At 46.6% G+C, this 23,828-nt stretch overlaps 2 protein-coding genes across 5 annotated transcripts in view; one reads left to right on the top strand and one right to left on the bottom strand.

Moving 5' to 3' along the window:
* DDR1 (discoidin domain receptor tyrosine kinase 1) overlaps window positions 1-5,281 on the top strand; it is a 75,337-nt gene extending 70,056 nt beyond the window's left edge. For all 3 annotated transcript variants that reach the window (XM_063122298.1, XM_063122297.1, XM_063122299.1), the window contains one exon: window positions 987-5,281. In XM_063122298.1, the coding sequence (XP_062978368.1) occupies window positions 987-1,127 (141 nt within the window). In that variant the 3' untranslated portion in view covers window positions 1,128-5,281. The remainder of the gene's footprint in view (window positions 1-986) is intronic.
* Window positions 5,282-6,268: 987 nt separating this feature from the next.
* On the bottom strand, window positions 6,269-19,859 carry LOC134395995 (uncharacterized). Of its 2 annotated transcripts, none has more exons than XM_063122300.1 (6): window positions 19,569-19,859; window positions 15,690-16,158; window positions 14,292-14,387; window positions 11,305-11,538; window positions 9,660-9,682; window positions 6,269-8,487 (listed from the first exon to the last, which is right to left on the bottom strand). In XM_063122300.1, exons 2-6 carry the CDS (start codon window positions 16,104-16,106, stop codon window positions 7,320-7,322), a joined length of 1,938 nt encoding a protein of 645 aa, XP_062978370.1. In that variant the 5' UTR covers window positions 16,107-16,158; window positions 19,569-19,859; the 3' UTR covers window positions 6,269-7,319. The 2 variants fall into 2 exon arrangements, with proteins under 2 accessions (XP_062978370.1, XP_062978372.1); XM_063122302.1 differs by lacking the exon at window positions 19,569-19,859 and adding an exon at window positions 17,055-17,150.
* Window positions 19,860-23,828: the final 3,969 nt, after the last annotated feature.

Here is a 23,828-nt window from a genome sequence, read left to right as displayed (position 1 = left end):
GTCCATGGCCACCATCACTGCATCTTGCTAATGGTGTATTGTGTGAAGTCAGACCTCCTTTTGTTCAGCCTGCCTACTTGTGAAGGAAACAACCCAGGGTAAGCGCTACTCTCCTTCCTGTTTTGGACAGGAGTGTAGGAGAGCACTTGCCTCACCACAGATCGCACTCAGCACTCCTAAAGTCAGAGGAGAGCACCTCTGTTCATGTCCAGAATGCTCTTCCCTCGCCTCTGCAGCCCATGGAATTTGGGGGAAGCTTCTCTTTTGAGGGCCAGGGCTTTCACTACAATGAAAGATGCAAGAGCTCAAGGATTCTTGTACCTTTCACCCAAGCTCCAGATATGAATGGGGGCAGATTGGGGTTACTTTCTGGCAAGGAAAGCGTATTCCGCACATGCTTCAAGGAGCTCTCTACATCACATATTCCAGGATGGAGCCCTCACTTTGCATGGAGGTCCGTGTGTCCTGCTCAAAATTAAGCCCTGGCTAAAAAGATGTAGCAACGTCTGGGGGTGTACAGATTGTGTAAAATCCATTCTGCTTTTGTTTCATGAATTGTCAGGCGCCTTTGGTTCTGTCATCCGCCCATTGACGAAACTAGATTTTTTTCCCCGTTTCCGAATTTGCGCACGTGCGAATTTGCACCACTGTGAATTGGTGGAAATTCTCCCCAAATGCACACGTCCCCCTCAAATGTGCATTTTCACACATTAGCCTATGGTGGAAATGAACATTTTTGGCCAGGTTGTTTAATTTTGGTGTATTTTTTATGATGAAATCTGCAAAATTCCAGGTTAGGAAAACAGTCTGCAGACTCTGCCCGACAGAGGAAAATCTGGTCCATTGCAGAATCCACAGGTCTGATTAATAAAGAACTCATCTGGTTTGGTTGCGGATCCCTCCCACATCCTTAGGAACGTCCCAGCTCTGTTTCGAGCCTGCCTACCTCAAGGCCTTGTAACAACTCCCTTTCCTTCCACCCTCAGGTCTATCTCTCCCGTCCCCCTGCCTGCCCTTTGGCTGTCTACGAGGTGATGCTGAGATGCTGGGCACGAGAGGCCAAGGACCGCCCATCTTTCCAATACCTGCACCGCTTCTTGGCTGAGGATGCCCTCAATATGGTGTGAACCGGGCTGGCACTGGCCAGGGGAGGCTACACTGAGGAGTCAGGGCAGCACCGCAGAGACTGCTGGGGCGGGGTGTGGCTCAGGAGGCCTCATGCTCCGGAATCAACTCTACTGGGGTGCCTGGGGTGGCGTCTGTCTGTCCATCCCTGGCCCAGCCTTTGTCCGCCCATCGCTCTCCATCCACCCCCCAGATATGTCCTTCTGGATTCACTCTCTTTCTCCCATCACTCACTCTCTTCTTGACTCATCTCCATCCTGCTGTTGACCCTTCCATCTTCTGACCCAGAAATACCATGCAGAGATGCCTGTCCAACACATTCCTCCTCCTCTGTTTCTCCAGTCCATCTATCCACATACATGCCTAATTTGCCCTGCGCCTTTCTCCTAATCCCATTCTGTCCTATCTACCTTAACCTGAACAAACTTCAGTGACACCCTCATTTGACTCTTGTATCCATTCACTGATGCACACACTGATCTCTGCATTCTTCCCATCTCTATATCCTTTCGGTATTGTATTTTTTCTCTCCATATACCCACCATATAATTTCCTCCCTTCCTCCTCTCTCATTTCCAGGTTCTCAAAGTGTGAGTTGAGCCTCCCCAATGGAGCAGGGGTGGTTGCTAGGGGATACCCTAGGAGTTCCTCCTTGACTTCTTTCCTCCAGCCAGGGATAACATGTATTGTGAATGGTCCAGGAGACAGAATGCTCATCCTGTCACTTATTTCTAGTCAGTTCAGTGCTAACTGCCATGAATATGCTGCTAGAGAGCCGGGGCAATACAGTGGCCCTTTCTACACCTAAGGCTTATCCCAGGAAAATGGAGGGATCGTCCCTGCCTGCTCCCGGGATCCCCTGTGTGGCATTTTCATGCACAGGGATGATCCTGGGGAAAAAGGCAGGTGTAGAAACAGCCATAGACTAAAGGAGTGAGCGTGGAAGGGCTCAGTTCAGATCCCACCTTAGCTATAACCTCACTTTGTGGCCTTAGGCAAGGACCTGTTCCCTCAGCCTTTATTCCCTCCTCTGCATTATGGAGCTAATAGTTCCGGCCTACTTTACAGGATTGTTGTAAAGACTGCTGAAATAATATACATGAAACACTTTTGGACACTCAGCAATGCTAGGGGTGATCATTATTGCAGGCGTTGTCCCATCAATCTGTTAGGGTCAACGGGCTCATCCTACACCAAGCAGGATATCCCACTATGAAAGCGGTATAAAAAAGGCAGAAGCCACACTACTGGTTTATAGTGAAGTGCACGGACAACTGTTGGGACCCATTGACACATATCATATATACCACTTTCATACCGCTTTCATAGTGGAATATCCTGCTTGGTGTAGATGTGTCCTGGGCCCCAACAGTTGTCAGTGTACTTCAGTACTGTTATCAAGCAGTAGTGTAGATCCTGTAGTGCACTTCAATACTGCTATAAAGCAGCAGTGTGGCTCCTGCCTTTTATATACCACTTTCATACCACTTTCATAGTGGAATATCCTGCTTGGTGTAGACGAGCCCAATGTGATTAGGCCCTCATTTGGAATGATTTCCTTTTTGCTCTTTTTAATTCCAGTGGTTCTCAAACTGGAGCAGCACCTCCTCGCACATTTGGGTTGCTGTGTGGGGAGGTGGCTGCTTCCCCACTTCCTGCAAATCACCCTCGCCTGATTTGGGACGAGTTGCTTCTTTGTTTGAGCAACGTTTCCCCCTGGATGCGGTTTCGGGCAATGCTGGGGATGCCTTCTCCAAATCCCCTTTCTGATGAAGGTTTGGATTAACGCCCCTATCTTCACAGCAGCAGGCACATGACTGCCTGCATGGATCTTGACGTGGTCTGGGCTACAGATGGCTGGTGATGGGGGAGTAGAAAAGGCTTAGAAAGGGAGGACAGGCACCAAGGGGTTAAGAAACACTGCTCTTAAAACCACTGGGTTCCGTTCTTCTCCACTGAGCTTACCCCACTATTGGGATGAATCCTGGCCATCCAGCTGACTGCTCTGTTATATCTCTGTGACATGTGGGATGGTTGGGTGGAAAGGATGCACACACTGATCCTTTTTCCTTGCGTTAATGGAGGCTCACCGTTTTAATCTTTGAGAATCCTGGCTCTGTTTCCTCTTTCCTCTTTATACTCTTTCCCCCCAGAGAGTGTTGCTGTCTTACTGCCATCCTTTCCGAGAAAGTGTACTGGGGAGGAGGCACCTAGAGCTTTGGGCAGACTCCATAGTGGGGACTGCATTTCTGCCTTTAGATTTCACGGACAACTGGAGTAACACTGGCTAAACAAAGAGGACCCTCTGGTCCGAGCACACTGGGATTTTAAACTGAGCACTGGATGCTTGGAGAGGCTGGAAGAAGTGGTGTCAAACGTACTTCACAAATCCATTGTAGGCTGGGGGGGACCCAGTACTAGCTGCTCTTAAGGGGGCAAGAGGAGGATACCTCTTGGTCTGAACTGCTTTGACAAGTTAAAAGAGACAGGAGCCCCGACTCGCAAGTTCTGGACATGGCATGGAATGGACTTCAGGCTACAAGCGTTCACAGTTCGACCTTAAAAAAAAGAATTAACACTGGGTTTCCAAAAGGGCCAGTTTTCCATTCCAACTTCGCAAGGTGCCACAGATCCATCCCAGCTGGGGGCCTGACCCTGTTCTTTGTAAATTCATTTTTCTCCCTTTTTCCTGGAGACTTGAGGTGACATGATTGTAGATACTGTACTGTACAAAGCGACGGGGGAAAGGATGCACTTTTCCAAAGCAAGCAGAGCGTCTTGGGGAAGGAATCTGTTGTTTCTCGCCCCCCCACTCCCACTGTGATTCCATTGTGGAGTTGCCCAAGGATGTGTCCTGAAAGCCAGCACCAGTCGCGTGCTCATAGCAGTGGCATCCGTGCACATTCAGCCTGTGCTGAATCAGGTCCACGCAGGCAACTCCTGCGAGATTATCCATGCAATAAGCTTTACGAAGGCCAATACCTTGTTTGGTGGGAAGGGGAGGGAAATATATTCCCACCCACCCACCCCTGCAAACGTTGTTTGGTTCCCTAAGTGAGAAAAACACACATAAAAAATACTGCATTTTCTATTGACTGAAATCATCAAGTATCTTTCAAAATGTAAGGTTTGTAAATGGATAGTTGTAGAGAGCAATTTGGGGGCAAGGGAGGGAGATTCTCAGAATAATGTCATCAAAATGTTCTAAAATAATTGGAGCTTTCTATGCTTTGTGTTTCAGCTTTTGGCAGGTACACGTTATAAGAAAGTAATCAAGAGAAAAGATTAAGTGGCGATTTTATATATATATTGAGCACCATCCTTCAAAGGTTATGACAGTTAGCCCATTCCTATGTGCCAAGTCCGTGTGTGCACAGGATTGTAGCTTATGTCCCATTATGTCCCATTGCTTTTAATGGGTTGGATCCAGAGGTGCACCAGCGGAAGATATCCTGGCAGCAGCGCTGTTCTATGAACAGTTGTGCAAGAGCTAGTGGAAGGGATTGTGCAGGGCCTTGTGCTAGCACGCCTCTTGAGACCTTGTGCAAGAGATATTGTGCAAGTCTTTCAGTTCTCGTAAGCTTGCCCAAGGATCTTGTGCGGAGTGTGAAAAAGCTGTTCTGCACCTGGAAGAGGCCTTCTGCTTTCGGAAGGCAAGTCTGGATTCAGTCCAATGGGACGTACCCCACAATCCTAAACGTGTTCACTCAGGAAGGCGCCCCACTGACTTGAGTGGGGATTTCTTCCAAGGATGTGTACGTAGGACTGTAGCTTTAGTCATGGCTAACTATTTGCTTAATCAGGACAGACTAATGTTTCCGATATTTTCAATGGTGTGAAATGACTCATCTTAACTAGATGTATATTTCTATCTGAAGAGGTTTCAGGAGCACATGATGCCCGTTCTTGCTTCCCCCATTTCATTGATTCTCCTCTATGCTTACTGTACAATTATTCCTCTTTCCCCCCCAAGTTTCCCTGCGGATACTTGTAGCTGTTTTGTTTGTTTATTTGTAATGTGCATCGGGATGTGTATATATTTGAAAAGCAGAAAAGAAAATAGACAGATTTTTTACACTAATATATAGATGTTTGGTTTTTTTTTTTTAGTCCTTTCCTTTTATGTGGTGAAATAAAACGCTTTGCATTTTGTACAGTACTTTTGTCTGAGCTGGTTTGTGAATTGGGTGGGAAGGTAATAGAATTGAATCGGGAGATGGTTTTTATTTATTTATTTATTTATTTATTTGTTACATTTTTATACCGCCCAATAGCCGAAGCTCTCTGGGCGGTTCACAAAAATTAAAACCATGTGAAGAGACCTACGGTAGTGGTGAAGAATATAATATCTAGTGCTGGGCCGAATCCTGCCCCCTATTTTCGGGAACTTTTACCCTGCGAAAGAGGCATTGTTTTTTCTGCCTCTTTTTGCAGGGAGGGGGGAAATTTGAAGCAAACTTTTATAAAACAATAGCCACGAGCAATAAAACATTACAAAAAAACCTACAGCATGATTACAGAGCAAAGGCCTGCCTCACAGCATGACTGAATGCATACGGCACCCATGCTCTTCCCCCAACCTGGTGTCCTCCAGATGTGGTGGACTACAACTCCCATCGTTCCACTCAATGGGCAAGCGGGCTGGGGATGATAGGAGCTGTAGTCTAGCACATCTAGGGGGCACCAGGCTAATGAAGGCTGCTCTATATAGAATGAAATCAGGGGCGCCTCTCATGTACGGCCAGCTATCGCTTTTTGGACAGGACTCCAGCAGGTATCCCACTATAAGCAGTGGGGGCTGGGGGCTCCGATTCTGGTGGGGCTCTGAATGCCTTCTGAGTTTCAGTCAGAACTGAAAAGGGGTTATCCAAGGTGTTGAACCAATTTTGAGGATAGGATTCAACACCTTGTATAGCTCCTCTAGAGTTCTGGCTGGTTCTGACTAAAACCCAGAATGGATTTACAGCCCCACCAAAGTCAGAACCACCAGCCTCAACTGAATAAATTGTACTTCGGTTGGAGAAATCGCTAGATTACAGAGGACCTCTCTCTCTCAGGGGTGTCAAACCTCAGGCCCATGGGCCAAATCTGGCCCACCAGGGTTCCCCAGATAGCCCCGCCCCTTCCCTGGCCCCACCCCCTTTCCCCCAATTGTTGAGTGGTTTCCAGGCTTTTGCGGTCTTTTCCCTATTCAAAAATGTTGAAAAGTCTCCCCTGAACCTCTGTTACTGGCAGTAAGTGCTTTGAACTAAAATACGCTGGTATTTAGAGAGAGATTCTGCCCACCGTTGCCTTCAGCCCTCCCCATCTCTGGAACACGGCCCCTCAGGAGTTCACACTAAACTGAATTTGGCTCTTGGGCTGAAAGAGGGTTGACACCCCTGGTATATCATACATTTGTCCCAGCGTGATTAGGAAATTATCATCTCAGCATTATCATGAGGCCATAACCCCTGTCTGAGCCAATACGAAAGTAACTCGTTTTCATAGCAGCACTTGGATTGCTTCAAAAGAAGTGAAGGCCTCCAGCCTCCACATTTGACTCAGCGGCATCCTCAGGAAACGAAGACGGCCTGCAGCGGGAAATGGGTCCTTTCCTGTGCCGTGTGCCCCAACCACCAAGGCAAGCTGGGTGAAAGGGACTCCTGTCACTGTACTCTCGGCAACACAGACCAGAGTGCAAACGCAATGTAACTGGGCGCTCTTGCAATCCCCCATTCTCCTTACTGAGTTAGAACATGTGTGAATATTATGTGACATCACAGCATCTCCACCAATGGGCTGGGGGTGGGTGGGATTTACTTGCAGGGCAGCAATAATGCCTGCCTCCCCCTCGTCTGTTATACAAAAAGCTGTGATACACATACACACACACACACACACACACACACACAACTCAAACTGTGCACCTAGAGAAGTGGAATTCTGCAATTTGTACATATTGTGCACACTCACTATTTTGCTTAATTCAATCTGCTTTTGCTAGTCATGGTATGGGACAAATTCTCATCATTGGAAGTTTTGTGCAGGAACCCCTCTGCCATTTTTTCCTAAGATCTTTTTTCTTTCTTTTTTTAAGAAAAGGAGGGACCCTCCTGGGTCCAAGGTCTCTTGGTGCTTACTCCTTCCATCACGCTGCTTAGAAAAGTCCCTTCCCTCAGCAATGAAATACATCCCTTTCTGAAAGAGGGCGGCTATTTATTCCGGGGGCCCTTTGCCGAGCCAGAGCCCTGACCACGGCCACGGCCTCCACGGTGCTTGTTCTGGGCCCCCTTGCTTCCTGCGGAGGCGTCCCCCCCTCTGTGGGGTGTTGGCGGTCTCTGCGCAGGCCCCTGGCCTTCTCCTGAGGCTCCTGGCCCTGCAGCATGAGCCTCCCTGGGTCTGGGCGGCTCTTTCTTCGTCGACGCTGCTCCGCTTTGACTCAGGTTGTATCCCCCACCGGACTGGGGCCTCTGCTTATGAGCCCCCCCTCTCCCTTTCCCTGGAGGCTCTTTCCTTTCGGCTCCCGCTCCGCTTTCCCCAGGGGCTCTCTGCTTACTGGAAATGGACCCTCCTTGCGTGACATGAGCCTCTCCGGGTTTGGGGGGCTCTTTTCTCAGGGTTCTCCAGCCCTCCGGATGTGAGGCGCTGCTATAACTGGGTTGGAACATCTGTGGGTTTCGAGGGTACCCCCAGCCTTGCCCCCGTCTGAAGAAAAAGGGCGGCCTCTGCAGAATCCCCCTGCCTTGCCACGTGCCACGGCGCACCCACTGGGACTGAGGCGTCCATTTACAGGGCATCCCCCAGCCTTGCACGGGTGCCTTACCGAAAAGGGAAGGCCTTGGGTAGAGTGGCATTGGGAAGCGGGAGAAGACCAGGGGCGGTCGATACGGCGGCCCTCCCACGGTTGGAGTGGCGTTTGAGCCGCTGCTCCGTCTACCCGAGGAGCCTTTGCCTGGGGCTGAGGAGCCGACTTCCACAGCGCCGGCCGAGTCTTCCAAATCTGCTTCCGCTACTTCCCCGGTCTCCTCCTCGGAGTTCTCGCTTCCTTCAGACTGGAGCACGTCTTCCTCCAGCGGTGAGGAGCAATAGAGCGAGTCTGGGTCATAGGTCTCCCCAATGCCGATGCTTCTCAACATGTCCTTCCAGGCCTCAAAATCAAGTGACTCTTCCAGCACTCCAAGGCCTGGGTCCACGGGCACGATGGCTCCATCTTCATCTTTCTCAGCTTCTTCATACGTTTCCCCGCCATCGCCGGCAGCTTGGTCCCTTTGGCCTCTGGCCCACTTTTCATTTGCCTCTTCGCCTTCCTGGGGCCCCTGGCTTTTCTCGCTCGGATCCTTGCTTGCTCCATGGTTGTCTTTGTTTCGGCACTCCTGGATACTGTAAGAGGAGAAGAGAAGATTGCTGCCTATCGGTTTTGCATGTATATTTTATTTTATTACGTTTTTATACTGCCCAATAACCAAGGCTCTCTGGCCAGTTCACAATCAAAACCATAAAATATAACACATGAAAACGTTACAAAACACCTGAAAAGTTTAAAAACGCCATGTAAAACCAAAACTATACCCAGCAACAGTTATAATCCAGGGCAAGCCTATGTGAAAAGGTGTGTTTTCAGGAGGCATTTAAAGGATGCTACATTTCCTGCTTCCCAAACTGCACAAAGGAGAGTTTTCCAAATGTTGGGTGCTGCTACAGAGAAGGCCCTGTGTCGAGGTTCTTCATGTAGAAGGTCCCAGGTTCAATTCCCCAAATTTTTGACTTATAAGATACTGGACAGCGGAAATAACCTCTGAGATGCTGCTGCAGGTGGACCGTTGGTCTGACGGTAGGTGGGTCACAGGGCAGCGTCATTTACCTTATAGCAGGAACATTCAACCTCTTTCAGCCTGAGGTCCGGATTCCATTTGGAGAAGCTTCCAGGGGGCGGGGGGATGCAGTCTAGTGGTAGGTGGTGGCAAACAAGGCCAACCCAACACATTTGGCTGCCTAAGGACAAGGACAAGATGGCTTCCCTCCCATTCCATGAACAAAAGGGAGGAGGCGTGGCCATCTGTGGAACCTCACAGGGCCAGATTGGTACCCACAGAAGGGCCCTATGTGGCCCCCGGGACTGAAGTTCTCCACCCCAGCTTTACAAGAGACAGGAAAGTGGAGAACACAAACCGTGAGGATTATATGAATGGGGAGTTACACAAATATTGCCCTGCCATCTTACTGTACCCATTAGGAGCAAAGACTATGACATAGGGCAGCCACCCCAAATCTGGCACCCTCCAGATGGGTTGGACTGCAACTTCCATCATCCCCATCCACACAAGGAGCATTGGCTTTCTGTGGATGCTGGGAGTTGTGATACAACATATCAGGAAAGCACCAGGTTGGGGGAGTCTGGTTTAGGATCAGCCTAAAATGGCAATGAATTGTAATTCCGCTTTGGGGGAATCTTAAACAAACAGGGGGTCCACCAGTAGGGAAAGTGGACCTCCTCTCCCCCTGCACTCTCCACAAGTTATCACAACAATGCAGAGTGCAATGCAGATACTCACCGTCCCATCAGTTCCTTGATTCCCTGGAGGGAAGAGAAACAGATGACGTTAATCCCCGGAACTGCCTGCTGAAAAAGCTTCCCATAGCAAAGCTGACTAGACCCACGAAACACCCCTTTCAGAACATCCGAGAGTCCGACACACACCGGTCAGCCAAATAGTAGGAAAGAAATATTTATTTATTTATTACATTTTTATACCGCCCAATAGCCGAAGCTTTCTGGGCGGTTCACAAAAGTTAAGATCAGAGCAGAAGGACATGTTTAGCAGGGGCGCTGCCACCCAGGGCTTGTCTAGATGCCACGTCGTGGCTGTGCAGTGGTGCTGCGTTGTTTAAATGACGCAGCCGCCAACTTGCAGCCACATCGGGCTTTCCCCCCCGAAACTGCGCTTTTTCGTGGTGTCGTTTTACCGCAACTTCTTCAATTGTTCTGAAGCATCCCAGGCAAGCAGCAAGCAGCAACACATTCTTGAAGTCACAGTGTGCTTCTGCTCTCCTTTCAAAAGGGGGCAATGGTTTTAGGAACATCCACACACACACACACCCTGCTAAATCTGATTCTCTCCCCCACCACTGGGAGAAAAAGACGAGGCTCAGCTGAAAACAGTTTCCTGCTGTGTAACTCTATCGTTGCTGCCTCGAGTTTGGGGTAAATGGGAAGGGAAAGCGTCATCGTATAGATACGTTCCCAGTCAGAAAAGCCAAGTTAACTGCAAGACTTTCCCAGAGCAACCCTCTGCAAATTTACACGGCAGCAATCCCCATCATGTTGAATACAGCTTAATTCAGGTAGGTGCACATAGGAGTGAAGCCTCAATTAAACTTGATCTGTATACATTTGTATTTGAATAAAAATAACAGCTAGACTGTAGCAAGGAAAGAGCTCGTCTTGCAGGTGCTCAGGACCGTATTTTTTTAAAGCAAGGAGATCAATGTTCTGGACTTCAGCTTCCAGAAGCCTCTGCCAGCATGACATGCTGGAAGTTGAAGCCCAAAACGTCTGGAGATCTATTTTCTGCCCACCCCTGTTTTAGTGGGCGAGATGAGGGCTTGTGCACTGGAGCACTCAGCCTCTGAGGCAGCCTTCCTCAACCTGGGGCGCTCCAGATGTGTTGGACTACAACTCCCAGAATGCCCCAGCCAGCTGGCTGGGGCATTCTGGGAGTTGTAGTCCAACACATCTGGAGCGCCCCAGGTTGAGGAAGGCTGCTCTAAGGGCTCAATCCTATGCATGTTTAAAGAGAGAGAAGTCCTACAATTCCCTGCATTCCCCATCCAGTAGGACTTTTCTGTCTAAACATGCATAGGATTGTGCCCTAAACCAGTGACATTAGATGTCTGCGACTCTGCATGTATTTTAAATCCTAGAATTGCCCAGACCTGGCAGCGAAGGCACTAAGTCACCCATCACCCGCAACGTCTGAGAACGCCCATATCTGTGGTATACAGACATCACTGTATACACTCTTGAGTGTGTGCCCGTGCAAAGGAAAATTGTGCTTCCCCCATAAACAAGATATTGCTGTTTAAGCAGTGGACAAAACCCAATTATTCCCCAAAGCAGAAGTCATCTGGAAGAGGCACTAGAAATGCATAAATGCACATTCCCCATAAAAACAGATGGGGAAGGGCCCCCAGATGCACCTTCAGGAAAGCAAATTCGTTGGTTTCGTCCAGCGCAGCTTGGATGCTGGAAATGGTCTCAGCGTGAGATGACTCGTAGGCCTTCAGATACTCCAGCCTCCCTTCCATTTCGGCCAGGTTGTCTTCCTTCATTTGTTTCACCGTTCCCAGCATGCTTTGCTCCCTCTCGTTCAGGAGTTCGCGGAGCTCCTCAAACGCAATGAAGATGCAGCCGCACAGATGTTGGCTTAGGCCCTGCAGAGAAACCAGAGGGAGTTAAAATATAGGCTTGCATACAAAACGGTGGGAATCAGTTCAGACGACGTGCTAAGCCATGTCGTCTGTTCAGACGACATGCTAAGCCATGGCGGTTAAGCATTTTGAGCTAAACGTTATGGCTTAGCGTGTCGTGGGAACCATTCCTGACCATGGTGGCTACATAGCCGTGGTTTAAATATGCTCACTAAACATTTGCTGCAAAAGGGTTAGCGGCCTAACCATGGTTTAGACTGACAATTCTGTTCCTTCCACACAAACATGTTGTGCTTCCCCCCCTCCCATCACAAAGTGTCAATGATTCAGTCATGCTAGGAGGCGAAAGTGGCTACGCCGTCTCCAGGTTTTAGATGTCCCCTGGGCAAGGCCCCCTCAGTCTGGGCCCCCCCTCTCTCAGTAGGTCAACCTTCTCACCACCATTGTCACCACCTGCTCTTGCTCCTCATCCTGCTTCCACTTGCTTGCTTGACAGGCAGAGAACCAGTGAGCAAAGAGGCCGTGGCATCTCCTGCTCTTTCTTCTCACCACCACTGATGTCTGGGCCAGAACAGGAGGTGAACAAGCAGGCTGCAATGGTGGAGAAGCAACTCCAGGGAGCTCTTGCCAGCGGACTCCTGCCAGGGAGGGGGCTCGGGGGCTCGGCAGGTACCCAATCATGCCTATCCTTGATACCGGTGTGTCAATTTACATTTGGTACGGTGACCATATGAAAAGGAGGACAGGGCTCCTGTATCTTTAACAGTTGCATAGAAAAGGGAATTTCAGCATTTGTATATACGGAGAACCTGGTGAAATCCCCTCTTCATCACAACAGTTAAAGCTGCAGGAGCTATACTAGAGTGACCAGATTTAAAAGAGGGCAGGGCAGCTGCAGCTTTAACTGTTGTGATGAAGAGGGCATTTCACCAGGTTCTCTCTATATACAAATGACACCTGCTGAAATTCCCTTTTCTATGCCACTGTTAAAGATACAGGAGCCCTGTCCTCCTTTTCATATGGTCACCCTAGTTTTAGTGTCTATAATGACAGCCAGCAGCTGGGAGGGTGGAGCTGGAGTATTTGCAGAGACTTGACTGTCCCTGGGCGTAGGCCAGAAGCTGGAAGCTAGGGCCAGGCCAAACGGATATTGTCTCTTTTTATTTGTATTTTATGCTTTTTATGCTTTTAAATTTTGTATATTTGTTTGTAATGTTCACTGTTTTTAACTTTTGTAAACTGCCCAGAGAGCTTCAGCTATGAGGTGGTATATTATTATTATTATTATTATTATTATTATTATTATTATTATTATTAATAATAATAATAATAATAATAATAATAATAGTACAATTGATTTCTGGGGTGAGGCTACAATGTTCAGCTGCCTTATACGCCTTAAATGTAAATATTTGCAAAGTTATTGTTGATATTATGCGTAAGGGTCCAGGAAGTGAGTAGGCCTCAACGTACTTTCAATTTGTATTTACAGGCTCAGTTAACTATAAAGTAGAAGAAGGGGGTCTGAATGCCTGAGTGCTGATTGGATGGTGGCGGGGGAGTGCTTGGATTAGCTGCGGGTGTGAAAGTGGGAAGAGCTGGAGAAATGTAGCTCTACATATATAGTTTTGAGCTGACAGGAAGAGAGAAGTGGATGATTATAAGAGAAAAATGTATGATTCTGTGGGAGAAGTGTATGATTCTGTAGTCGTAGTGTGGATGAATACACGAAGACACAGAGGCAGATACTGGATAGGAAGGACTGGTGTGAGATATTGGGTTGAGAATATCGATATTAACATAAAGAATAGTAGAATTCTATAGTGGAACCTTTTAAGAAAGAACTGATAGAAATCAATACGCTTAGAAGCCTTGTAACCATACGCATTGCAAATGAGGAAACCATTAAGCTTATGTACACGCACTTAGGTTAATAAATTCCAATTAATTTCAAACAACTGGTGTGGTCTGTGGAAGAGGGACTGAGAAGGGAACAGTTAATGGTGGCAGCGGAATGGGAAAGTGAGGGTTGGGTTGCTGGGCTGTGGAGCTGTGGGGCCTAAAGAATAAAGGCGAGACCGGAGCGGCAGCGGCAGGCCCAAACCCTCACACGCGTCATCAGCACAGGGGGAATTGAAGCAGGTCCTGGGTGCTAGTGGCATGGGCAGTCTTGTCAAGTAGCCTGTGGGGAGCACAGGTGAAGGCAAGACCTCACAGAGGCTATTAAACATTAGTTAGCCTCAGTCTTCCAGGAAACACCCTGTGGCAGATGACAGATGGGTACAGAAGAAACAGGGTCAAAACACTTGAGCTGAGGAGCAGATGCCGCGAATGAAACGGGCCTGACTATAGAACTCCCAGCCAATCGAAAGACTGAAGTGGGAACCAATCAGGTGCTGAGGAGCCAATGCAAGAACAGAGAAACGTCAACAGTTTTTCGGGTCCTCGTATGGCGCGAAGGGCCTCTCGCTACAATCCCACTTGATAAAAGAGCCTCATTATTTTAAGAAGGCCCCGGCTTCCTTCCGGCCTCTAAGTCCTTCAAAACCACCTCCTCCTCGGATATTATTTATTTATTTATTTATTACATTTTTATACCGCCCAATAGCCGAAGCTCTCTGGGCGGTTCACAAAAATTAAAATCATCATAAAACAACCAACAAGTTAAAAATACAAATACAAGTTAAAAATACAAATAAATAAATATCCTTTCTTGGGCTCACCCACTGCACTTGAGGACCCCCTTCTAAATTTACCTCCAGTTCTTCTATCGCCTTCAGCTGACGGAACTGAGTAGTCGTGGCCCATTTCACGCCATCCTCCAGGGGCTCCTGAGATGCCTTCAGTTTTTCCTGTGCAGCGAATAATACATAAATAAAAATACTTTAATTTTTACATTAAAAAAATAAATAAATGAGGGGATACAAAAGAATCTCGAGAGAAAAAGAAATTCACATTGGAAAAGGATGGAGGGCTCCCTGCTGCCCCCACAAGTCATTTTGCTGTTTTATTAGATAAAAAAAACCCTTGTGGTTTTGAACAAACAAAATCTGAATTTGAAAGGGCATTATGTACAAATGATGAACATGTTATTGCAAAAATATATAAACTTTTGTTGAAGTTCGTGACAGAGGAAGAACAAGTATGATCAAATGGGGCCAACATTTTGGATATAATATACCAATGGTACAATGGGAAAATGTGTGGTCAAGAGGTTTAAAATTTACTTTAAGTTTTAGTTTGAAAGATAACTTTTATAAGATGTTGTATAGATGGTATATGTCTCCTTCCAAATTGGCTAAACTGTATAAAGGCATATCGGGAACTTGTTGGAAACGTGAAGAACAATAAGGAACATTTTATCATATATGGTGGACCTGTAAAAAAGTTAGAACTTTTTTGATACAAATTCATTTTTTAATACAGAAGATATTAAAAACCAATATGCAATTGAAACTGGAATATTTCCTTTGGGGCTTAATGGATAACCAGATGAAAAGGAATTATGGGACTTTATTCTTATATATGACAATGGCAGTGAGCCTACTATATGAACAAAAATGGAAAGTCACAATAGTACCTATAACAGATGAATGGCTATTGAAGATGTTGGCGTAATTATTACATCAATAATTAGAGAAAAGTCAACATCTACGTTCAGAACTGAATGGAAACCTTTTATAGACTTTCTGCAGGATCTAGAAAATAATTATTTGTTTATCTGTGGATTCAACGAATAAGAAGAAAACTTTAAGATAAAAGAAAGAGGGGAATTTTGACTTTTGTAATTATAGAGTAAGAGAAAATATTGTTACATATTTTTGCTGTGGAGAAAATTGGAAGTCCTTAATTTTGTATGTGGTTTATGGTTTACGGTGTGTGTGTATGTGTGTGTGTGTGTGTGTTTTATTCCTCTATTTGTCTCACCTTGTGTATTTTGTGTTTGTTAGTTTATGTTTTGAAATAATAATAACAAATATTATGGACAGCTTTGATCCCGGGGCCTGAGGTACTGCACACCGGGCGTATTGGTTCAGAAGTGCATAAACAGGTAGGTTTGCATTAAAATGTGAAGTGAATGGATTTCTCCCCCATTCCTATGACAATCCTATAATCTACTAGCCTGCAGAAGCACAGGTTTAACTGGCTCTTACCTGATAAGTTTTCACAGCATTCTTGAAAGGCAAAAAGCTATGACCCTGATGCTGAGGAAGGTCCCGGCAGATCACACAGATAGGGGCCTCGTCCTGACTGCAGAAGAGTTTGAGCGGCTCCTCGTGTTCCTCACAAAAATACCGGCTGGATGGAGGACCCTCCTCCAGCTTGAGGAGCCGGGCCTTCTCGGACAGGTTGGCCAGGACCCTGTTGCATGCAACATCTTGCAGGCTGAAGGGGGTGCGGCACTCGGGGCACGTCCCTTGATGTTGCCCCTTGGAGATCACACAGCTCTCTATGCAAGAGAGGCAGAAATTATGGCCACAGACCAGCATGCGGGGGTCCTGGAAGATGGAGAGGCAGATGGGGCACAGCAGCTCCTCAGCAATGCTGGACACCTCCCGGACTGAGGCCATGGCAGCTGCTCCAGAGTCCACTTGCCAGTTTAACTAGTGGAGTTTCGATTTCCTGAGGGGGAACAGGGCAGAGTCAAAAAAGGAAAGATCACAGAATGAACCTAAAAGGTAGATAAATTGGGCCTGTTTTCTATTCCCCCCCCCTCACTCCAAACAGTCACTGTGCTGCTAATGAGCATATTTAGTCTTTGTTAGGTTGCTTTGAGAATTTACCCCCTTCTTTCGGGAGTTTTCTAAAAAAACTTTTTAAAAAACTTTTGCAAAACTCGGGATTCCTCCAATTGCCTTGAATGTGGGTGGCAATGTTTTGGCTACAAAGGGCTCACATCCTTGCAGGGCTCTATTGACAAGAGCCTCCTAGACTTATTCCTTCTCTTCACCAGGGCAACCTGCTTGTTCACCTGCCTCTCACTCTGGCCCAATTAACAGTCGTGGTGAGATGGAGGACCAGGAGGTGCCACGGCCTACTTGCTCCCTGGCTCTATGCCTGTCAAGCAAGTGAGCGGAAGCAATGATGAGGAAGAGGAGGAAGAATAACAGCTGCTGACAATGGCAGTGAGAAGGTAGGCTCACTGAGGGAGCCCCCCCCCCTCCAAAAACTGGAGCCGGCACTGATTGGAGCTCAGTTGACCCCCCCCTCTCCACATCCAGTGGAGGCTGGAGACTCCGATTTTGGTAGGGCTGTGATTCCATTCTGGATTTTAGTCAGAACCAGACAGAAATTCAAGATGCTGAACCAGGTCCCCAAAATAATTTCAGAACTTTGGCTAGCTTCTTTAGAGTTCTGGCTGGTCCTGACTGAAACCTGGAATAGAATCACAGCCCCATCAAAATCGAAGCCACCAGCCTCCACCGCCCATCTCTTAGTCCCGGCTGGCCCAGTGAGAAGCTATTAAAGGAAGGAGTTTTACAGCACCCATCAAAGCAAGGGTAGTGCAGCACACCTACTTGGAGGAGGTGTTCTTCAGTTCCTTGGCTGGCTCTGACCAAGGCTTCCTTCTTATGTCTTCTCACTGCAGGGCCTCAAGGCCCAAAATGCCCACAAAGAGGCAATGTCCGTCCACAATGCTCTTCAGCAGCTGAGGTGGCCACGCCAGGTCCAAAGCACAGCTGGGAAAGTGGGTCACGTGCTTGGAGGCAGGTCCCATCAGCAGAAAAGGAAAGGGAGGTGGACTCCTAGTGTTGAGCTTATCAGCAAGGAACCTACCAGCACACAACACTCCACCCCTCTTCCAGGGACGTTTTTGTGTTTGACTAGAGGAAGGTTCAATCCTACTAACTGTTCAAAAGGGGGACAGGAATGGCAACCGGGGGGGGGGGAGGGCAGAGTGAGGGAGGGGGGCCTCACACATCGGGCATACACAGTTTTAGAATGCCTGAATAGGGCTTTTGATTTATGTAGGGCGCTATACGTTATGGTTTTAACTTTAAACTGCCCAGAGAACCTCAGTTATTGGGCAGTATAAAAATGTAATAAATAAATAAGTAAAATCAATCAATCCTATTTATTTAGCCTCCCAGGCATTTAACAGCATTTAACAACATGAGCTGAGTTTGTTTGTTTTTAATGGACCCCAGAATAGCTGTTTTTATAAAGGTACTGCTATTTTTATGTTTTTTATGATTTTAAACTTTGTATATTTGTTTTTAATGTTTACTGTTTTTAACTTTTGTAATCTGCCCAGAGAGCTTCGGCTATGGGGCGGGATATAAATGCAATAAATAAATAAATAATATTCAATTTATACCCCATCATTTTCCCTCCTGAAAGAAATCAAGGCGGCATACATAATCCTCCTCCTCTCCATTTTTATCCTCACAACAACAATCCTGACAGGTAGGTTGGGCTGAGAATCTGTGACAGGCCCAAAGTCACCCAGTGAGCTGCTATGGTCGAGTGAGGACTAGAACCTGGATCTCCCGGCTCCCAGTCCAACACTTTAGCTACTACATCACACTGGCTCTCAATCCTATGCATGTTTAGACAGAAAAAAGGCCTACAACTCCCAGTCAGCCATTTCAATTTAAAGGGCAAGCTATTGAAAGTTTAAATGCCTCTAACTTACTCTTAACTCTGGTCACTATTTGTAGATAGAAACATGGCTTTCCTATGTAGCACTAAGAAAAGCCTCCTTCCCGCAGTGACCACAACCTAGACCACTGTTTCAGTGGTGTGGACTTCTCCCCACAACCCTGCTGATACTGAGTCGAGGTCACACAAACCACAGCTTCTACACTGGTGCAACTATATAAACGACAACAATACACCATTAAAAAATAAATATATCACGTAACCTATGAAGCATTCAGGCTCTGCCTCCGAACGCCCAACTCAAATGTTAACGCAAAGATGCAAAGTGGAAAACAGCTATTTAACATCAGCGTAGCTTCATCGTGGGATCAACCAATCCAGGAAGTTTCATTTTGGGATTAGCATGTGACTCTTGTAAATAGCCTGGCACACAAATTGTTCCTTTATGAACATGAAAGGAATGCAAAGCCCTCTGGATTCAAAATATATAACTATAATAACTGAGAAATATTGGGTTGCTGAGTCAGACCTCTTAAGAGCAAGAAAGAAAACTCTAAAGGCCACTTTATTTTTTCTTCAATTCATAGGTGGCATTGGGGGGAGGGATACATGAAGTTCACCATCCCTAATAATTTTTCTTTCAGTAATCCAGAATGTGGGACAAAGGTTTCCTCACATGCACTTTGCCCCATCTCTGCAACCCTTTCCCATCCCCCCCCCCCCTGTGATTTAACTGTGGGGGATCCGTTAGTCTGAACATCTCCATGGCAGGTAGAACTTCAGCAGGTGCAGCTTTCCTTCATCATTTCATCTCAATGCAAGGAAAACCTGCATTTGCTGATTTCTTCCTGCCCCTTAGAAGGGAGCTTTGCAGGGCAGGGAGAGGTAGCAGCAGAGACAGGAAAGCTTTGATGGTCGAAATGAAATAATTACGTTTGTGGTCTCCCTGTTTCTTTGCCGCTGTGCACCATTTTGCCAGCGATCGCCCGGTCCACGACTCACTTAAGGGCATAATCCTATCCATGTAAAGAAATCCTATCTATGTATAGACAGAAGAAGGGGAAAAGCCCTACAACTCCCAGCATTCCCCATCCAACATGGCTGGCTGGGGAACGCTGTGAGTGTAGGACTTTTTTTTCTGTCTAAACGATGAACAAGATTGAGCCTTAAACCAAATTTCTGAGCCGTTTGCCTTCCAAAGAATTGACCGCCTGAAACTTAGCATTCAGCCAAAGGGATTCTTCTCTTCTCGTTTTTTGTAGACTACCCAATATTGTAGAATACCCATGAAGTCACGAAGTGTCGGAAGCGACTGAACGAATAAACAACAACACCCAATATTAGTTCAGCTTAAGAGCAGACGCATTTACAGGTCTGGGGTTTAAGTTATACATTGGCTGCAACTTTAGAAGCAAACTGCATCGGCGTACCTCGACTGGCTGCAGTTTAGATTGATTGTGAACTCCGCGGGGCAGCGACCAGTCTCTTGCTCATCGTGCCCCTCTGCAAAGTATCTTACAGCAAAGGCGGGCAGAACATTGATCTGTTGCTGACTGGCGGACGGTGAGCCCGTGATGGTCTCTGCCGTATTGCACCAGCGGTGGGGCAGCAGCGAGAGGACGCTATTCCTTTCCCACTGCTTTCGATTCCTGCGGCTGCAAAAAGTTTTGCTTCTCCTTCTGCTTGGGTCAGCAGCCAAACATGAGGCGCACGCAGCTCGACGTGGCAAGGAGCGGCGCGGGGAGGCCCGGGCTTGATCAATCAAGGGATCCGTGGGCGGAGTAAACAGAAGCTGAAAGTCGGGGCGAAACGATCGGAATGGAGTCCAGAGCTGCTGCTTTGTCATTTTGCCCTTATCCGACTCCTCCCTCCCGTTTGTAGCGGGGTCATTGCCAACCCCCGCCCCGCATGATCCAGAATGAAGATTGCAAGCTTACCTCCGAGAGGACTGGGAGGAAAGTTTCTATCTGGGTGCATCCAGGAGAGGGTGAATTCCTGGCAGATAAGGAAGGAGCAGTATGGGCAGCAGAGATCCAACGCCCCCCCCCCCACATTCCCGTGTGTGTTACAGTCTCAGATTTCTTCTATCATTAAAATGGGGAAGGATCGTTTTGCAACCACGCCAGAGACAAACAGAACGGTGTAAAAGCCGGAACGGAGCACGCCAGAACGAACGACTCCTTTATATTAAAAATAAACCATACCAAAAGCAGTGGCATGTGTTAGCAACACTTGGGGACAATATTTTAGGACTAAAACCATTGCAATATTATATCCCTATTAGCCCCAGAACTCCCAAAACAACATCCGGAACAGAATGGGATGGCCAGAACGGCCACTTCTGAACGAGTGGTATCAACCAAACTCACCAGTCACACATAACTCCATGGCAGGGATGCAATAAGCCACAAAACACCCCAAGAAACTGCATTCCGATACCTGTTCTGCGCATAGTCCGTGTGAGAAATAAAGAGATATGTTACTTTTTCAATAAAGTTAATGCCAATATATATTCAATAAAGTTAATGCCAATATATATTCAATAAAGCTAATGCCAAAATGTATATTATGATTTTGTTAGAGTGTGGGCCAATGGGGCAGGGTCTTGCTACTGAGAATATATGGTTGAAAATAGCTTCAGCCTGGAAACACTGATCTTCGCTGAGGCATAATTAATGGACAGGGAAGGGCCCAAACAGGTGCAAAGCGCCGTTAGACTATTCAGTTGAAGTAAAAGAGAATAATACGGAACTTGTGGTTAGACTAGTGGTCAGAAGAAGTGACAAAACTGAAACATACATCTGTTGTTTCTTAACTTGTGATTTTGTGGTTACCTGATGGGTGGAGGGATGATAAAGAGCAATAAAGTGGGTAGGCCCAGACCAATCAAACCTATATTTGGGCATAAGTAAATAGAGATGGGTGGAATATTAAATGAAATGAAAAAGCAAGTAATCAAAGGCGGGACAAAGCTGCGTGCCGGGATAGGCTGTAACCCCACAAGTCTCTGACCAATCACGAGACGGGGAGGGACCTCTTCGGCCGGGTGTAGGGTATAAGATGTCTTAACATGTGCTTGGAGGGTGTGCCTACTTTGCTGGACACCCAGACTTGCAATTCTGTATCAATAAAAGGAACAGAGTGCTTTCACCATTGTCCTTGAATCATTATTTCAAATGGCATTTCTAACAGTCCGTATGGCACGAAATGGGCTGGGACAGCAGCTTCCAAGTGTGGTAAGTAAACCAAACTCACCAGACACATATTACTAAGTGGGACAAGTATAAAAAGCTCCAAACCATGTTCCGATAACCATTCCGGGCCAAAGACCGTATTGGGCAAAATGGGCTAGAATGGCAGCTTCCAAGTGAGGTAAGTCAATCTCAACAGATGCACATTACTAGGTGAGCCTGATATAATAAGCTCCAAATCTTGCTCAAACTTACTTATGTACACTATACACATGGTATAGAAAGTTTGTTCCACTGCCCCTGCAGTGGCCAATGAAGAAGGCAATACTTGCTCCCACTGAATCGACAATGGATTGAGTAGGACAATGGAATGAGTACAACAATGAGTACGACAATGAGTACGACAATGGAATCAGTTACCTAGGGAGGTTGTGGGCTCTCCCACTCTAGAGGCCTTCAAGAGGCAGCTGGACAACCGTCCGTCAGGGATGCTTTAGGGTGGATTCCTGCATTGAGCAGGGTGTTGGACTCGATGGCCTTGTAGGCCCCTTCCAACTCTGCTATTCTATGATTCTATGAATCACTTCTAAAATGTAATTTCAGCTCACAGGTAATGTTGCCTCTTGTTCTGAAACAAGAAGGGGACACTCTGTGTCTTTCCAAACCAGAAAACCTTTCAGTACCTCTAGTGGTTGGAAGAGCAAACTGCAGCCATCTGCAAGAAGATCAAACCAGTCCATACTCCAGGAAATAAAGCCAGACTGCTCACTTGAGGGAATGGTATTAAAGGCAAAACTGAAGTACTTTGGCCACATAATGAGAAGACAGGATACCCTGGAGAAGAGGCTGATGCTAGGGAAAGTAGAAGGCAAAAGGAAGAGGGGCCGACCAAGGGCAAGATGGATGGATGATATTCTGGAGGTGACAGACTTGACCTTGGGGAGCTAGGGGTGGCGACAGCCGACAGAAAGCTCTGGCGTGGGCTGGTCCATGAAGTCACGAAGAGTCGGAAATGACCGAACGAATAAACTACAACAAATTATTAAACCAGCCAAAGTTATATTTGTCCAGCTGAAAGCAATAGCAGTATGTCAGCTTAATCTTCCCTTGTGAGATAGTAGAAAATTACACTGTATGGAAAGTTTTAAACTGGAGCACTTCTGACTATTTATTTTCATTATGATTTTAAACACAATCATTCTGTGCAATTTGCAATTCAGAATGTCAGAATGCCTGTTTCCTATGCATCCTTGACAAGAAATTGACATACTGTATTGAATCATTATTGAGGCACACACCCCTCTTCAAGTATGCGTTGCTCTGAGGTCATAGAATGTTGTTAAACATTTGAATTGCTACAGGTAAGGGGCGTGGCCTATCAACAAAAGGGATGTTAACAGACACTGCTGCTTCTCTGATGGGAAACTCTGGGCTAGAGATAGAAAGGGTGTTGTTTTATTGGAGGCTGGGGGTGCAGCTGACCAAAAAATAAAAATAATATCAAGGAAATGCACTGAATATTGATTTGAATGCATCAGCCAAATTCTTGGCTGACGTTTAAATTGATATTATCTCCAAGTGCTGCTACTGTCACATCTTTTTATTCTGTGTCTATTCCTGACACTTGTCAGTCGTTTGAAAGGGCCTCTCTGCTCTTGCTGTTCGCCTAATCCCCCATCCCACTCAATTTCCATATGCTTGGAATGTCTCCCTGCGATTCCCCCATTTATATCCCCCATCCTCCCACTGATAGCAGCAGTGATGCAGGATAATTTCATCAGCTCTCTCTTTCTCCTTCTTCAACCTGGTCCTGGAGGCAGCATTGTTAACGGGACAAGAGAAGTGCTGAGTCAGATTTGAGAGTGTGCTGGCAGCTTGCAGGGGAAAGAAATGCTGCATCATCATCATTGTCATATGGATGTGAGCCCTGCTGCAGTTTGCAGGTTCTGAAATCTCCCCACCCCCACCCCTCAACTGCATTTGAACGCAAAGGGGAAAGAAGATTCAAGTGGGAAATGGGGTTAAAGATGAAGCCACCCCAATACAGGATAAGGAAATACCTAGCCTGATTCAGGAGGAGAAGTCCTAACCTGATCCTAAACCAGGAGAAAATAGCCTAGGAGAAGACTGCCGATCAAGCTAGTGAAGGACTTTTCAGCTAAAAGGGTAAGAGAGTGTCTTGTGCTCCCTTTAGCCAGAATGCCTGCATCCAAAGCGATCTCATCATCTGAGTCCCTTTAAAAGCTCCTAAGAAGACTTCAATGTAGTCCTCCTAAACATACTTACTGAGAAGTAAATTCCACTGAACTCAGTGGGACTTGCTTCTGAGTAAACCTGCCTAAGGATTGCTCGGCGCATAATATCAATAAACTGTCAAAATAAACTCAAGCCCAGCACTGATGGAAAGAAAGAATAAAGAAGCCCACTTTAAACTGGCCAGTTATTATCTGCTATGGTGCTATATAAATAAATAATAGTAATAATAATAATAATAATAAT

Source organism: Elgaria multicarinata, chromosome 3, assembly GCF_023053635.1.
Source record: "Elgaria multicarinata webbii isolate HBS135686 ecotype San Diego chromosome 3, rElgMul1.1.pri, whole genome shotgun sequence".
NCBI lineage: Eukaryota > Metazoa > Chordata > Lepidosauria > Squamata > Anguidae > Elgaria > Elgaria multicarinata.
This window is presented reverse-complemented; position numbering and strand designations above follow the sequence as displayed.

Coding starts and splice junctions, on each gene's coding strand:
- LOC134395995 (XM_063122300.1), bottom strand. CDS start 16,106: ATGGCCTCAGTCCGGGAGGTGTCCAGCATTGCTGAGGAGCTGCTGTGC. Junction 14,388..15,689: donor ATGCTGTGAAAACTTATCAG/GTAAGAGCCAGT, acceptor TTCGCTGCACAG/GAAAAACTGAAGGCATCTCA. Junction 11,539..14,291: donor AGGCGATAGAAGAACTGGAG/GTAAATTTAGAA, acceptor GTTTCTCTGCAG/GGCCTAAGCCAACATCTGTG.